Raw genomic sequence first — 17,005 nt, 5'->3', positions numbered from 1 at the left:
TGAGCATAATATACTAATTCTTGACCAGATAATGAGAATAAATCAAAATTAATAAAAAACTTTGATTTTAATAAATGATTTATCAAAATGAAGATAGTTACTTGATGGGCTAGGGCTGTAGCTCAGTGGTAGAGTGCTTGCCTAGCACATGTGAGGCTCTGGGTTCAATCCTCAGCACCACATAAAAATAAATAAATAAAATTTATTTATTTATCCATCTACAACTAAATATAAAAAAATAAAACATTGCTCTAACAATGAGATGTTTTAAAAAAAGAGGTTTTAAAAAAAGAAGTAGTTACTTGAGAGAACTACTTTGAGGTACCCTTAGTTATACTGAATTACCCAAACTCATTGCAAGTACCTTAATAACAACTTAATTTTGTTCATTGTTGATTCCCAAGCACTTAGAGCACTATTCATAACATAGTATGTGTTCAGTGAATACATTGAATGAATGTGATTGATTTTATTATATTTTGAAATGATAAAATAATTTCTATAATCTGATGGGAGGGGGGCAATAGTTGTACAACATTAAGGATTTCTCCCATTATTAGAGACAAGATACTTAGACCTTGATGGTAGCAAGCTGAAAGAATTGTTGGTTGTTAAAAGTTACTCAAATGATGAAGATGGTGGTGGAGGCCATGGAGACTGAGGAAGAATAAATTTTATTTGTGGTGCTGGAGATTGAACCCAGGACCTTGAGTATGCTAGGTAAGTGTTCTGCCACTGAACTACACTCTTAGTTCAAGAATGAATTTTAGCAGGGCGTGGTGGCACATGCCTATAATCTCAGTGGTTCAGGAGGCTGAGACAGGAGGATCATGAGTTCAAAGCTAGCCTCAGCAATGGTGAGGCTCTAAGTAATTCATTGAGACCCTGTCTCTAAATAAAATACAAAATAGGACTGAGTTCAATCCCTGCTACCCCACTCCCCCCAAAAGAATGAATTTTAAACATTGGGGAGGCACAAAAGATTGAGTGAATACAATAGGAGACTGAAGAAAAAAAAGTTTTAAATAGAATTGAAAGAATGAGATACTAATTAAAAAATGCAGTGAAAGAAGGTGTGTGAAAAAGTTTCTGTTTGAAGGTTTGATTTTTGAAATGATGGTAGATAATGAGTAGATATATACTCTGTAAATGGCTGGGAACAGAAAAACAAATGAATTGTTGGATCGATGCATGACTAATAATGGGGAGGGCTGAGCCTTAGGATATAACTATATTGGTAACATTTAGTGGCAGATTTTGCCTTTTTTTTTTTTTTTTTTTTTTTAAAGTTCATGTTCATCAGATGGTCCACTACAAGGTGTCTGAAGGCATGGCTTTCAGTTAAGGAGGAATGTGTGGCAGTAGGTGTCTGGGTTTCTCTAAGTTTATTCCTCTCTTCTGCTGTGTTCACTTTAGCTGTCATTTTACAGCTCTTTTTTTAAAGGCTCTTTCTTCCTTGCTCCTAACTCATCTTGCTGTATTTTAAACCAGCTCTGTTTTGCTTGAGGTTTAGGCAAGGAGGGGCCAGCTGAATTCTGTATTATCTTTTATAAACTAAGAAATTGTTATTGTTACTTCTGAACCTATCTAAATTTTGCCCCAAATGACTTAGGTTATCTTTTTAAGCACTTCATTACATGCTCAATACAATTGGTGATATTAATGGATATAAAAATTAAGACAAAGTTAAAAAAAAAGTTCATGTTCATCTAAAAGGAGCAGGAAAAATTAAACGTGTCAGGGAAATTGTAGTTTAATCTTGGGTGGGTATCTTAGCTGCTGAATTCTAGGCTATGAGAGCTAACATATAAATATCTCTCTTCTTGCTTTGAGGTTAATGGTCTTATTGTGGAAACTGTACTTCTAACTGCCACTTCAAAATAATATATGTCAAAATATAAACCAGTGGATTCTTTAAAAAGGTAATACAATCTTGTATTACTTCTTGGGAAGCTAAGAAGGGAAAAGATGGTGTAGAACAGGTTTTAAAGTTGGAACAGTGTTTTGAAACAAGAGTCGAAATTGTGTTTTGGGTGATCTCCTAGGTATCCCAGAACTAGTGTTGTAGCACAGATAATAAAGTTGAAAAATTGGGACGGCTTAAAGGAAGCATGGTACTTAAATGTCTGACAGTTTGATAAGGTTTTATTGAATGGGAAAGGAAAAAAAGTATAAAGAGAATGACTTTAGAAAATTTTCAGAATTAGGGATGTGAGAACAGTACCAAAAAATTGCGTAGTTGAAGGATTTTTTTATTGGAATGTTGTTGGTATAGAACAGGGTAACTTGATAAAATGTCAGCATTAGGAACTTAATTTGATTGTTAATTACTGTGAACTATACTTTTTTGCAAAGGGCAAAGATAAGAAACTAGTAGCCTTTGAAGTATGATACATAGACTAATGTTGTAAGCATTAGTTTCAAAATGGAGCTCTGAAGTCAATTGTTTGCACAGCCTTATCCAGGCCATGTCCCATACTTAATAAATCAGAATCTCTATTGTGAAGTCTAAGAATCTGTCATTTTCTACTTTTACCTACTATATGAAAATTAGTAGTTTGTGGATCTGTATTTGGGAGCTACTAATTCAAACATCATGTTAGAACATGGAGAAAAAACACTTAGAAAATTATTCTTGTACAGTTCTGTTATTAAAGACAGTAGAATCAGAAAGATTCATCGAAATCCAATTAATTAGATTTAATGTGCATTTTTTTTATTCAAGTTCTCTAGTATGAAAAAAATAGATTAGAATACAGATAGGTGCCATACTTAGTTAGCCCTGAAAAGTGAAGACATTATTCCACTTGAGATTAAGGAATGAGAGAATAAAATTTTTCGCCCTACTCTGGTGGTCTTATTTAAAGGCTAGTAGAGTTACAATAAACAAATTTCATAATCTATACAGGTAAAGTGAATAAAAGATAAATATGTTTGCAGAACTTTTTGTCTTTAAATTTTATTTATTTACTTATTTAGTGGTACTGGGATCAAACCCAGGTCCTCATGCATGCTAAACACATATTTTACCATTGAGTTATACCCCCGCCTATTAATTTGGTTTCTAATTATAAGAATGGCATAGACACTACTTTTTGAAAGAATATTTCTTTTCAAGGACAAGTAAAGTAGACCAGTAAAACAAGTTTTTTTATGTCACATTTTGAGTCAGTAAGTAATTTCTTTTAGCCAATGATTTTCAAAATGTTTTCCAGAAAGCCCTAGGCTTTTCCTGTAGCTTAACTGGTAGTTGAGTACATGCAGGCCTGTACATTTCTCCCACCATTTTTTTTTTAACCATGAACATAAAAAATATGAGGTACAAATGCCTACTGTACTTATTGGCAGATATTACTATCACTTGTAGCTTTTTCTGTTATATCTGGCAGTAGCCTTAACACCATATTTCACATTGATACTATCCATCTTTGGGAAAAGTATAGGAGAGTAAAGCATTATTCATCTTAAAATAGATGCTTAGATTTTTGTGTGAGATTTCATTTTTAGGAAAGTTGTTACCAATGTTTAAAAAAGTTTAAAGGCCACAATTGCAAAGTCATTTTTTTAGTTTAATTTTTGAGGTAATTGTAGATTCATGTGCAATATTATGAAATAATAGAAAGAGTCAGTGTGTCCTTTACCAGCTTCCTTGAATGGTAACATCTTGCAGAATTGTAGTACAGTGTCACAACAAAAAATTGACATTGATACAATCCATCCATTTTATTCAGATTTTTCCCAGTTTTACTTGTACTTCCTTGTTTACATTTTGTTCTATGCATGATTACCTGTGTCTACCACCACAATTGATACGGAACAGTTTCATCACTGCAAAAATCCTTGGTATTGCCCTTTATATAGTTGTATTCACTTTTCTCTTCTCCCTATGAATCTGTTTTTCATTTCTGTAATTTATCATTTTACGAATCTTATGTAAATAGAATTTTACAGTATGTAACTTTGGGGATTGTCTTTTTAAAAAGTCAGCATGATTCCTTTAAAATTAATCCAAATTGTTGCATGTATCAATAGTCTTTGCTAAGAGTGCCCATTTAATGTTATTTTCACATTTGTTAGCTAACATGTAGAACATACAACTTTAAACTTTTTAAATTTACAGAATTTTAATGTTGTTCCTCATATTTCCTTTGTTAGCTTTTCTGCTTTCCTACTGTCACAAATCCCTAAGTCCCATAGGACTGTAGGGAGCATGTTTTAAAAATTACTCATGTGGGGCTGGTGATATAGCTCAGGGGTAGAGCACATGCTCAGACCCGGGTTCAATTCCCAGTACTACCACCAAAAAAAAAAAGAAAAGTGTTCATGTAGGACTTGGGCTATAACCCAGCAATAGGGCATTTGTCCAGGATGTGTGAGGCCCTGAGTATTGATCCCCAGCCCTGAGGGGAAATTGACTTATGTAGATAATAATTACTTTTCTATAAATGGAAGAAATTTTATAACTCATTGAGCTATATGATGTTGTGCTATGCAGTACTCACTTAATACTTTTGTACATAAGAATGAGATTTTAAGAAATTTGGGAAGGTGATTATTCTTTTTGCTTCTTTTACTGTGATAGGTGGGAGGTGATTATTCTTAAGTAAAAATTCTTTTCTGTATTTGTGTATTGAACAGTGCATTCTAAAGTTACAGGACACATGGTGAGTAGAAAGCAGGCATAGATAACTTTTTAGGATGAAATGACTTGTGAGTCATTTCATCCTAAAAGTTATGAAGAATATAAACCAAGGTTAAGCTTAATTCTGAGGGAAAAACAAACAAACAAACAAACATGACAGGGTTTCATAAGTTGCCCAGGCTGGCTCAAATTTGTGATCCTCCTGCTTCAGCCTCCCCAGTTTCTGGAATTAAGGTGTATACCACCCACACACTTTTGTGTGTGTGTGTGTGTGTAAGAAATAGAAATCATACATATTTATACCTGGAAACCCAAACCTAATCAGATACTAATAATATGTGAGTTGCAATTTGCATAGAAGGTCACATTTGACTACTTTTTACTTTATAGTTCAGGGATCTCCAACACTTTGGGAATAACAAATATTATTTTAAATAATAGAGTGGGGAATTTAAAAACTGGATAAAATTTAATTTATTCTAAGTTGAGGGGGTTTGGAATGGAGAAATATACAATAGTTGAGCTGGTTACAAAATTGGTGTTGAGAACAACTTCCCAAAAACCTGTTTAGGCCGGATGTAGTGGCACATGCCTGTAACCCCAGCGACTCAGGAGGTGGAGGCAGGAGGATCACAAGTGCAAGGGCAGCCTCAGCAACTTTGTGAGGTCCTAAGCATCTTAGTGAGACTCTGTCTCATAAAAAAAAAAAAACTGTGGGGATGTAGTTCAATGTTAAAGTGCCTCTGGGTTTGATCCTCAGTATCCACCACACCACCCCCATCAAAATATTTTGTTATGTCTTATTCAACATGTATTTTTTTAAAAAAAATCAATAGACTTTATTTTTTAGAGCAGTCTTAGGTTCACAGCAAAATTGAACAGAAAGAACAATTCTCATGTGTGTCTACCCCAACTCAGGCACAGCCTCTCTCTATATCAACATCTTTCATCAGTGTGGTACGTTCGTTACATTTCATGAACCAGCACATCATTATCAAAGTCCATAATTTACATTAGGGTTCACTCTTTGTGTTCATGTATTATTTTAAAACACATATTTTAAACTTTTTAAAGTTTAAAAAGTTGTTCTTGATTCTCTAGCTTACTTTGATTCACATCTCTAATGGGCTAATGATATAATAAATTGGATTGCTAGGTAAGCTATATGGAGTTCCCCAAAGACCTGGCTTATTTGTCTCTGCTTTGGCTTTATAGGGATGGTTTTACTCATTGAGTAATCTGAGTGTTGCCATTGGTTCCTTCTTTAAGATACTAATCTTAATCAGAGCCAATCTTGTTTTGGCAAAAATTCTATAAAAAGGACTTTGGGGGTCCAGATAGCCTATTTATTTTGCCATTTCTCTGTGTAAAGAATTTTAGTTTAAGGGGCTAGGGCTTGTGGCCCAGTGTCAGAGTGTTTGCCTAGTATGTGTGATGCACTGGGTTCGATCCTTAGTGCCACATAAAAATAAACAAAATGAAGGCATTCTGTCTGTCTGTAGCTACAAAAAAATTAAAAATAAAGAATTTCACTTTAAGAAAATAATTGGACTGTATGTTTGGATTGTATAATAAAGTGGTGTGGCTGTTGGTTTTTTAAATGAAACTACTTGTAACAGTCTCTAAATATGTAGTACAATACAGAAGCATCCTTTCTTCTTTCCTGAAAAGAATGGGTTCTGGAATAGATGAGAATCTCATAGGAGCTTATTAAATTTTTATAATAGCCAGAAATTGTTCTCTAGCACTCATTTTTTTGTTCGTTTGTTTGGGAGATACTGGGGACACTCAACCATTGAGCCACATCCCCAGCCCTATTTTGTATTTTATTTAGGGACAGGGTCTCAATGAGTTGCTTAGAACCTCACAATTGCCAAGGCTGGCTTTGAACTTGCGATCCTCCTGTCTAAGCATACGAGGCTGCTGGAATTACAGCTGTGCACCACCATGCCCGCTCCAGTACTCATTTATAAAGAGCTTTAAGTATTTAATTCCAGGAAATGTTACCTAATTATAACTACTGAGTGCCCCATACAAATCCTTAAACAATTCAGAAACATATTCTATGGTTGTTCTCTACAGGTGAGGAAACTAAGCCTTAAGGAGAGTACATAACCATTATTAAATGGCATGACGTGAAAACGAAAGCATTGCTACTCTGATATTGAGTTTAATAGTAATGATTGGAATTGTACTAAATGGGATACAGTGAAACTCTAAAACTCTTATTCAGAAAATGTGCATTTGAACATTGAATTATGTGTACGTGTTTTAGTTTTTCAAGTAAATCACCAACAAAAACCATGACTAAAGACTGATATTTCTCAATAGAAAGATAGAATGTTATTTGCCTCAGGAGTATAGTGTAAGTTGAATTGGTGAAATCCTGTCTCTGAAAACTGTTTTTTGCGTGTGTGTGTGTGTGTGTGTGTGTGTGTGTGTTTGTTTGTTTATGTGTACTGGGGATTTAACCCAGGGGTACTTTACCACTGAGCCACATCCCTTGCTCTTTTTATTTTGAGACAGGGTCTTACTCAGTTGCTTAGGGCCACTCTAAACTGCTGAGACTGGCCTTGAACTTGGGATCTTCAAGAGACAGGGTCTTATTGAATTGCTTAGCATCTCACTAAGTTGCTGAGGCTGCCTTTGAACTTCAGATCCTCTTGCCTCAGCCACCCGAGTGTGCTCTGCCTCGACTTTCAGGTCCCTTAATTCTTAAGAGTTACTTTCAGCTTTTTAGTGAGACATGTGCTTATTTCTGAAAATAATGGGCAATTTTATCTTTATCCTTTGATTACATGCTTTGCACTTTTCCTGAAACATTTCATACTGATTTTAGACTTGGAGCCTGTACTTTTCCACTTTTCTGTTATTCTAATGCATTATGTGGAATGAATGTAAGTTTGCTAACTAGATCAGGTTTGGTAGAAGAATAAGATGAATTTTTTTCCATTTTGTTTAATGTACCAGAGTAAATGCAGACCAGTATTCTGGAGTGAGATATTTCTAGAATTAATTTTTCTTTTAGGGAGAAACAGCTGTCAGTTTTTCCTGTTTAAATGATAGGGTTTTTTTAAAAAAATTTATCAGTTGTGTGGCAAATGTTAATTTCAGGCAAACTATAGGCTAAAAGCAGACCACTTGAGTTCAAATCCTAATTTGACTATTAACGTTGGACAATTTTATCCTCTCTGCCTCATCTGTAAAATGAAGATAATAATTATACCTGTACCTTAGGCTTGTTGTGAGGATTAAGCATTATAAATACTTGGTATTTGTTCATTATTATAACCACTAGTTGGGGAGGTTTGAATATCAGATAAGAACTTGCAGAGTACTATCAGGTACTAAGATAAGCCCAGCTAGAGAAATACATACTCATTGTCTTATCAGGTATGTAATTTATAGCTTTTCAAAATCTTACATTTATTCTGTTGTTTTGATTATCAGAATTAATCTAATTGATTTGTGATTATAAGATGTAAACTATAAGATCATCGACACAACCAACCTCCATATTTACTTGAAACAAAGAGCATTGAAAGGACTTGCCTAAGGTTTCATAGGTATTAACTTGGAATGGATCTGTTTTTTTATTGGGGGGGGGGTAGGGAGTGGATCTTGATTGAGCATTTTTTATTATGTATTAGCTACTATAAATAATAAAATATTAAATTGATGACCAAATTTAATTTCTGATTATAGGAAATCTTAGATACATGGTCCCTCACCATTTCTTTTCTAGTTTATTGATTTCCATTAGTAATTAGGCCAAAAATTCACCTCTTAGCAGCATACATCCAACAAATATTAAATAGTCAATATTTATTGAACATGGTGTGAGGTCTTATAAAGAAAAGAAAGATAATGGATGACCCTTTCCTCAAAGAGATTGTTAGATTAGGCATTTTATTGTAATTTTAGGAAAAAAATTTTCCTCCCATTTTCATTCTTTTTGTCCTTCGGGTGATCTTTTCAGTTTTCTTTTTTAGCATGGTCTTAAAAGCAGCTTTAGTCTTTAGCTTTTCAGATAGACTGTTTTCTGTCTGAAATTGCTTTTTCCATCTTTAATTGCTTTTTTTACCTTTTGTTTTTATTATTTTTATCATTGGCTTTTAAGTCTTTTTAATATTGTATTTTTCCAGTATCTTCAGTTTGATTTTGTATTTAACTTAATTGTTGTCTCTGTTGTGTTTATGTTCATTTGTGTAAAGAGTTGAAGATTAAATATATCACTTTAGGAATTTGCTATTTTTGTGTGAGTCCCTTTGGTTTTAGGTACCATGTTAATCAGAAGTACCTAGAATTCTGTGCCATTTAAAAATAGCTCAATGCTCCTATGTTCACTTGGTTTCTAGGTCTATTCTGGATAGCAGGTTTTGTGAAGACATTTATTCTTTCTTGGACCTCAGATTTCCCAGACATCTCATGGTATTTCCTTTTATATTATTTCATTAATGGCTGCCATTTATTCTTAGTATATTTTGTATATATCTTATTTGACAGTTGGATGAACAGTTTTTTTATTCTTCACATATATCAAAGTTTGTGATAATTGTTTGGATTATTTTAATTTTCCCTCCTTATGCCTGTGTTATGAGCTCACTTTTTTTCTGCTTACTACATTGACTTTACCATTAAAATTTTTTTTTTAAAGTCAATTTTTTTGTGTGGGAGGGCAGTATTGTTAATTGAACCCAGGGCCTCCTGATGTTAGCAAGTGCCCTATCTGTAAGCTATATTTCCTGCCCCTTTTAAATTTTTGAGACAGGGTCTCTCTCTCTCTGGCCCAGGCTAGCCTCAAGGTTGCAAACCACCTACCTCAACCTCCCAAGTAGTTGGAATTACAAGCATGAACCTCTATAGGATTTTATTATTAACTAGATTTTTAAGCAGTATGAGTTTTTATGGCAATAGTGCTTTTGATATTATTGGAAATAATGAAATATTTGCCATTTTTTGGTCTCAGTAGATAGGACCTCTTCTGATCAGTTTTGAGTAGTTACTGGTATCCTTTTCTATTGGGTCAAACTCAAGAGTGTAACGTTCTGTTTCAGATGTGATGATGTGTCTTTATCCTGAGGATGAGCATTTGTGTTTACAGAGAGATGAAGTTCTGGGGATGTCATCTAGTTGTTTTTATAGCATTTGATATATAGTTTGGCAGTTCATTTAGTTAGTGAGGCCAGAGGTATGATTTGTCCTAGAAGCTATAATTCATTTTCCAATCCTTTGTAATGTTGTGTTCCAGGCACAATAAAGATTAGGGGGAGAGGCAAAAATAACACAGATAAAAGCCACTGTCCAAGTTGTAGCAAGTTCTTCACTGCTATCTAAAAACAGCTCAAAATAGTGTTTATTGAGGATTGTATATCTAAGAATGAAAACACCATTATATAGGTACGCTAGTAAATCATTTTAGATTAAATATATTATTGGTTTACTTAAAAATACATAAGAACATGCTTTTTACTTTCTAGTTCCTACCTCTGGTAAACAAAGCACAACTGAATGTGTATATACCTAAAAATACAAGACCTCTCTTAAGTCTTATATAAAGATGAAAAGTTGAAGAAAACCTCTACCAACCAGATGCTATTAACAAGATTTTTTTTTTTTAATTGCAGTTGGTACCTGTTATTAGGTCCAAGTCTTTAGCATCTTAAGGAAATACAGAATAATATAACATCTGGATAGAACAAACTTGTAGTTTTATACATTGTTTGCATTTGTCACATAGAAATTTTATAATTTTATAGCCTTTTGATAGTTAATAAATATGGGAATAATGAAGTAATTCTACTATAGTTATGGCGACAGAAAAGAAGGTAAGACATTTCCTTTTGTTCACTTTGCTTCAGTTATTTTGGGAAGAGACTTTTAATTTGTGGAGTGAAGATAAAAATATGGCAATTAGGGCTGGGGATATAGTTCAGTTGGTAGAGTGCTTGCCTTGCATGCACAGGGCCCTGGGTTCAATCCCCAGCACCACCCCTCCAAAAAAAAAAAAAAAAAAAAAAAAAGGCAAGTAAAGAACCTTAATTATTTTACTTTCAAAAGCTATTAGAAGATTCTCTTTAAATGAGAACTACAGAGTTTTTCTAGTTACACGTTGTTTTGTTATGAAATAAGAATTCTTGTTAGGTGACTACAAGTTGAGTATCCCTTGTCTGAAATGCTTGGGACTGGAAGTGTCATTTTGGCATATTTGCATTAACTTTCCAAGTTGAGCATCCCCAGTCCAAAAGTCTGAAATCTGAATGAATGGATTTCAGAGTATTTTGAATTTCACATTGGGGGTGTGCAAACTGTACTATATATCAATTGCTTAAATATATGTGAAACATTCTTTCTGCTTTACATTAATTTCATTTTTTTCATAGAAATCCTATAAGGGTAAATCCCCATTTTGTAAATATGGAACCTGGTAATAGTTGTGTTTTTTTGTTAAAAACATGCTGGGGATTGAACCCAGGGTCTTGCACATGCTAAGTAAGTGCTGCTGAGCTACCCTCCTATCTCTATTTATTGTATTTTGAAAAGGATTTCTCTACTCTAATGTGTCCAGGCTGATTTTGAACTTGGGATCCTCCTGTGTCAGCCTATGGAGTAGCTGGGATTACTGGAATGGGCCAGTGTGTCCAACTCTTGGGTTAAATAACCTGTCTAGCATCACACACATCTACTAAATGATAGAGTCAGGCTCCAAAGTTACTGTTTTTAATTTTTAGGGGGTAATTACTAAGTATTGTTTTTTTGTTAAAATTGTTTTATGTGTATGTGGAGATTTTTGTTTTGTTCTGAGGTGGGGTCTTGCTGTTTTCCAAGCTGGTCTTAACTCCTGAGCATAAGCCATCCTCCTGCCTCAGCCTCCAGAATAACTGGAACTACTACATACATGTGCTACCGTGTCTAGCTTATTGTATATTTTTATACTATAATAATTTATAATCTAGTAGTGTTCTTCTAGTTACACGTTGTTTAAAAGTAAAGACTGGTTTTCTTATAGAATTAAAACCATTTTTAACATCTCATTTTCCCATTTTGTTAATTTTTTTCCTCAGAAGGTCTGAACTTATAATTTATACCATTTGTGAAATAGAAATTGACCTTTACAGGTATTGTCAAGTTTAATTGTAAAAATTAAATATAAATGCAAGGACTGCTATTTGAAGAAATACTGTTCTTCTTTACTTTAGGTATAGCATTAACAGATAGGGACTATATTGACTGTTGTTTTCTAGTTTATGGAATTGTTGATTTTGTTTCCAAGTTATATGATGTCATTATTGAAAAGCCTTTGAGTAGATATTTTAAAAACAACATATTTAGCAAGTGTTATAGAGTGAATTTAGATTAGGAAACTTGATGTTGAAACTGAATGTCTTTTAGTTACTGTCATAAGTTTGTTTAAAAGACACCAAGTTTATTAGTTTTCTCTACTAACTGGCATTAATTAGAGTTAGTAACTCTGTGCAGTTAATGACTCTAGAGAACTCTAGAGTTCTTTCTTGATATTCATAGATTTATATATTATGGAAAATAAATTGATTTTTTACTTTAAATAGTTTTCTTTGTATACATGTATAAATATTATAATAGCATTGATTCAAATTCTGGTATCATCTCAAGATGAGCAACCTTGGTTCAGTTATTTAGCCTTTTTTTATGTGTTCCTATGTGGTAAAATGGATATACCTACCTCAGGACTGTGAGGCTTCAATAGACAATTCATGCAAAAGGGCTTAGTATAGTGCTTAGATAAGTTGTTAATATATTGTTAGATTACTCACTGAACCAAGAAGACTTGTTTTTGAATACTAATAAGTTCCAATTTTATCTTTTAAAATGAATAATATTTGTTGGCTGTTTACTGAACAATATCCCTTAGAATATGTCTTAAGTAATCTTTTTTTTTTTTTTCTTGTTTTGGTACTAGGAATTGAACCCAGGGGTGCTCTACCACTTAGCTAAATCCCCAACTCTTTTTGAGAGAGAGTCTCACTTAGTTGCTGAAGCTGGCCTTGATTTTTCTATCCTCTTGCTTCAGCCCTCCAGAGTTGCTGGGATTACAGGCCTGCATCCCTGCATGCACCTGGCAGTAATCCTTCTTGTAGCATCCTAAATTCATTCCCTAAGGAAGATTATGATTTAGAAACTTGTTTTCTTTTGTTGTTGTTTTGGGAACCTTGCACATGTTAAACATGGGCACTGCCACTGAAATATACCCCCAGAAGCTTTTATTTTGATCATGATTACACAACTTAATTCCAGAAAAATAAATGAAATAGATACTTCACTGAGCATATTGCCATTTGAGATCTTAATAAAGAATGCTTTCTTTACCTGTTATTTACTATTATTATACAGTGTGATTGTAGCTAGTTAAGATAGTTCTTAACTATTTTGTTCCCATTTCTTTTAAACAGGGTTTGTGGATGCACTTAGATGTTTGCAATGAGCACTGTGGCTGGCATGCCCCAGTGTTTTGGATACCAATGCATAGGACTCCATAGTAATCGAATTTACCAGAGGCGAACGTCATGAGCATAGTGATCCCATTGGGGGTTGATACAGCAGAAACGTCATACTTGGAAATGGCTGCAGGCTCAGAGTAAGTATTTAAGTCAAGGTATTTTTGGATTGAGAAGGGGAAAATATTTTATACAATCATTTTAGTACAACCAACCAGTGCTTAATCTGTATTTATATTTTTTGTCTTTTTGTATTTTTAGCTGAAATATCTGAAGCTTAAGGGCCAAAATTTCTTTAGCTAAGATCACTTCTGCTAATAACTTTTGAGCCAAAATGCTGTGTTTTTTAAGAATTATTTTTTGTCTTTTTCATTTACTGATTGTTAGCATCAAGCTTCAAGATAGATGGGTGTGGTGGCACATGCCTATAATCCCAGCTACTCAGTAGGCTGAAGCAGGAGGATCACAAGTTCAAGGCCAGCCTGGGCAACTTAATGAGACCCTGAATCCAAATAAAAAATTTTAAAAGGGCTGGGAATATAGCTCACTGGTAAATTGTCCTTGGACTCAATCTTTATTCTTTCACTCTTCCCCAAAGAGAAGATAATAGGTTGTTTTAATGTTAAGATTTTTTATTTATATATATATTGGAAAGTAATTTGATTTTAAATTTTAATCTTTTTTTCACCTTGAGATATTGGGGATATAAACCCATGGCCTCACACAGTAGGCAAGCATTCTATCTCTGAGCTGTAACCCCAGCCGTAAGCTTTATATTTTAATCCTAACTAACAATACATCCATATATTATGCTATCCATTTAAGTTTAGGATTTTCATTTTTTAAAAAGAAAGTTGAGTTGAAAAATAAACTTAAGTCATTTTTAAATAGAATAAAGAGAGTGCTTCCTGCTAGATTATTGTTTTGACAACTTTTGTTTTTATGGGTGCCATTTCTGAAGGATTCAATGAAAGATTCTTACCTTGCCTCTAGACTATTTGGAAATAGGTACTTGTCTGCATAGACTTAAATGTCTTTTTTGGTTTTGAGTGACTTGCTACTTAAATTCTAAGTTATTGCTATGAAAGTTGTTAAGTTCAAGTGAGTATTGAGCAGAGGGATGGAAAGCTCAAATGTTTTATTATCTGGTTGAGTGTATAGATGTATCTTACTTAATGGGACTGACTGCAGGATACTGGATAAAATGTAATTTAAATTTTAAAAAAAGGAAAAATTTTCTTTATTTTAGGACTCCAGAAATTGTCACATGGAACGCAAGAAAATAGACTTACTGTTCCTCCTTTTGCTGGCATTTCTAGTGGTCTAGAAGCATTTTGTTTTTACTACTCCTGGTTCTGCCATTGGGAAAGACACATAGATGCTCTCTAGTACTCTTATGCTACACAGTACATTTAACTGTATGATTATTATATGGTTTTTAAAAACCATTATAAATTACACAGTTTAATTCCAATGAAAATAAATGAAATAGATTCTCTGTCTGCACTACATATAAGTTGCTTTTGGTTTTGGTTTTGGTAAATAAAAAACATTCCCAAACAAGGCACTATTAGGAAAATTAACTGTCACTCATTCTGCCAAAACGGATACTATGAAGGAAGGAAACCCAGAAGCAAGAATTGAGAGGCACCAGGTTGAAAGTATTAAATTTTAGTCTTTGTTTCTTTTTTTGTTGTGTTTTAATTTGCAGTTTTAGGATTAAACACAAGGCCTTGTGCATTCTAGGCAAGCAGTACTTTACCACTGAATTAATATTGCCCAGTCCCTGGACTTTAAAAAAAAAACATAAAGTATCCAATAGATACATATCCAAATCTAATGAGTTATAGGCATTTGGGTAATAATAAAAAATTATTTGCTCTCTAGAAATATTAACCTCTACATTCCTTATTTATTTATTTATATAAATATATTTATGTATAATTAGTCTAGTATACAGTGTGTGAGAGAGATCTTTGCTTTGTTCATGTGACTATTATGTGTCTAAAAGGCAATTTACAGAGGCAATATACAAAGCCTTGTGTTAATTATACAGTTACAAAGGAATGAATAACTTGCTGGAAGAGAGTAGTAGAGGGGGTAAATAAATAGCTGCCTGTTTTCTTTGTTAAATGTATTCATAGGATACATATATAATTATAGGATAACTGTGACTTATATTATGGAGTCAAATCTTTAAATACTTCTGATTCTGGAAAATTTTTTTTGTTTCTTGCAAAGGTGTATGTCCCTCAGACATAATTCAGAAGGCAGAGTGCCAAATTTTGTTATGGGACCAACCATCAGAATTTTTGTATTTTTAAATTCTCCTTTTTTATGTAAGACCTGTAAGCTCAGAAAGACCCTTAAGTCACATTTCCCCCTTTTCCATGAAAATATAAACTTTGGAAATGTTTTCATGAGAAAATTTTATATAGCTATCATATGTCTTTCTTTTTACTTCCAATATATCATGAAAAGATACTAAAGTTATATAAGATGGAAGAGCTTGTTGGGTGTGGTGGCACATGCGTGTAGTCCCAGGTACTCAGTACTTGGGAGGCCGAGGCAGGAGGATTACTTGAACCTAGGAATTTGAGGTGACCCTGGACTACATAGTGAGACCTTATCTACAAAAACAAGCAAAAAAAAACACTGAAAGCAAGAGATTGGGGAAAGGATGCATGGAATTCCCTTGTATGTTCCCTTTGTAACCTCTTTATGAATATATAATTATTTCAAAATAAAGTTTTTTTTAAAGGATTATATTTTATTGTATTATGGGCGTATAGTTTTATTGCATATTTTTAAAAAAGATTGTACTAATACAGTGTATCACTAATAAACTAATTTAAAATTTGGAAGGTACTCAATGTTTTTATATTGAATAAGTTAATGTATTGGATCAAAATTTATACTCACTTCTAAGGCTATGAAAGAAAACTTATTAGATCACTTATGCTCATCTGGTCTACCCTAGTAGACTAGTATTTTATGGGTAGAAAATTGAAAGTTTACTTCAAGATCTATGAAGAAAGGGTCTGCTAAATGCTAGTGTTTTAGTTCCTAATAACATTTATTTTGGGATAATTGTATCTCTAAAATAAAACTCATTCCCACCAGCTCCATTTTCTTTATTACATAATTGTTTTCCACTCATCAGTAAGTTTTGGCAATTTCAATTTTGATTTCATTTTGTCTTTCCTTGAGGATAGAGACCTTATATTTACTATTTATATTTAACCATTGCCTTGACTAGAGTTGGACCTTCCTAAACCCTTGAACTAAAAAGAATAATTTTAAAGTACTTTTGGAATAACTGGTTACTAAGAATTGATAGACTGTGAATTAGGGATATCTGCTCTGTAAGAAGAATAAAATTTTGTCTCATGGCTTATATTTTTTCGTAAAGCAATTGTAAACTTTCCATAGTCCAATTTAACTAAAAGTGCTTTATTTAAAAATAACTTTATGCATAAAATCAAAAACCAATACGTACATCTAGTGAATAAAAATGGAATTGAAACAAGCTACTTATAGTGGAGACTCTTGTATAAAACCCTAAGAAATTGCCTTCTAGCCACTCTTGAATCTTAGCATAGTCATTTGTTCCTAGATTTGAAAAATACCAATCACAGCATACAGGTTAACATGATAACTGACTGGTATAATTATTGTTACAATAAAAGAACATGGAAAAATAATATTAAAGGGAAAATGAGCAAGGTATTAATATAATTTTGAAAAAAACTGGTTAACAAATTTTTTTTTTTTTTTTTTTTTTGGTTAACAAATTTTTTAAACCAGGAAACTATATCTGTGGAGTCCTTTGATTAGCTCCATGTCCATAAATGTAGGCTAATATTAGAAATAGACTACTTGTTATGGC

General features: G+C 33.2%; 1 protein-coding gene across 5 annotated transcripts in view; it reads left to right on the top strand.

Annotated features, from left to right (window-relative positions):
• The window catches only part of Kmt2e (lysine methyltransferase 2E (inactive)), a 90,751-nt gene that overhangs the window by 13,887 nt on the left and 59,859 nt on the right, over positions 1-17,005 (top strand). For 3 of the 5 annotated variants that reach the window (XM_026395736.2, XM_026395738.2, XM_026395735.2), the window contains exon 2: positions 13,072-13,256. In XM_026395736.2, the coding sequence (XP_026251521.2) occupies positions 13,186-13,256 (71 nt within the window). In that variant the 5' untranslated portion in view covers positions 13,072-13,185. Of the gene's footprint in view, positions 1-9,000; positions 9,074-13,071; positions 13,257-17,005 lie in introns of all 5 variants that reach the window. The other 2 variants (XM_077795968.1, XM_026395734.2) reach the window with 1 other exon arrangement.

The sequence above is a fragment of the Urocitellus parryii genome, chromosome 3 (assembly GCF_045843805.1).
Source record: "Urocitellus parryii isolate mUroPar1 chromosome 3, mUroPar1.hap1, whole genome shotgun sequence".
NCBI lineage: Eukaryota > Metazoa > Chordata > Mammalia > Rodentia > Sciuridae > Urocitellus > Urocitellus parryii.
This window is presented reverse-complemented; position numbering and strand designations above follow the sequence as displayed.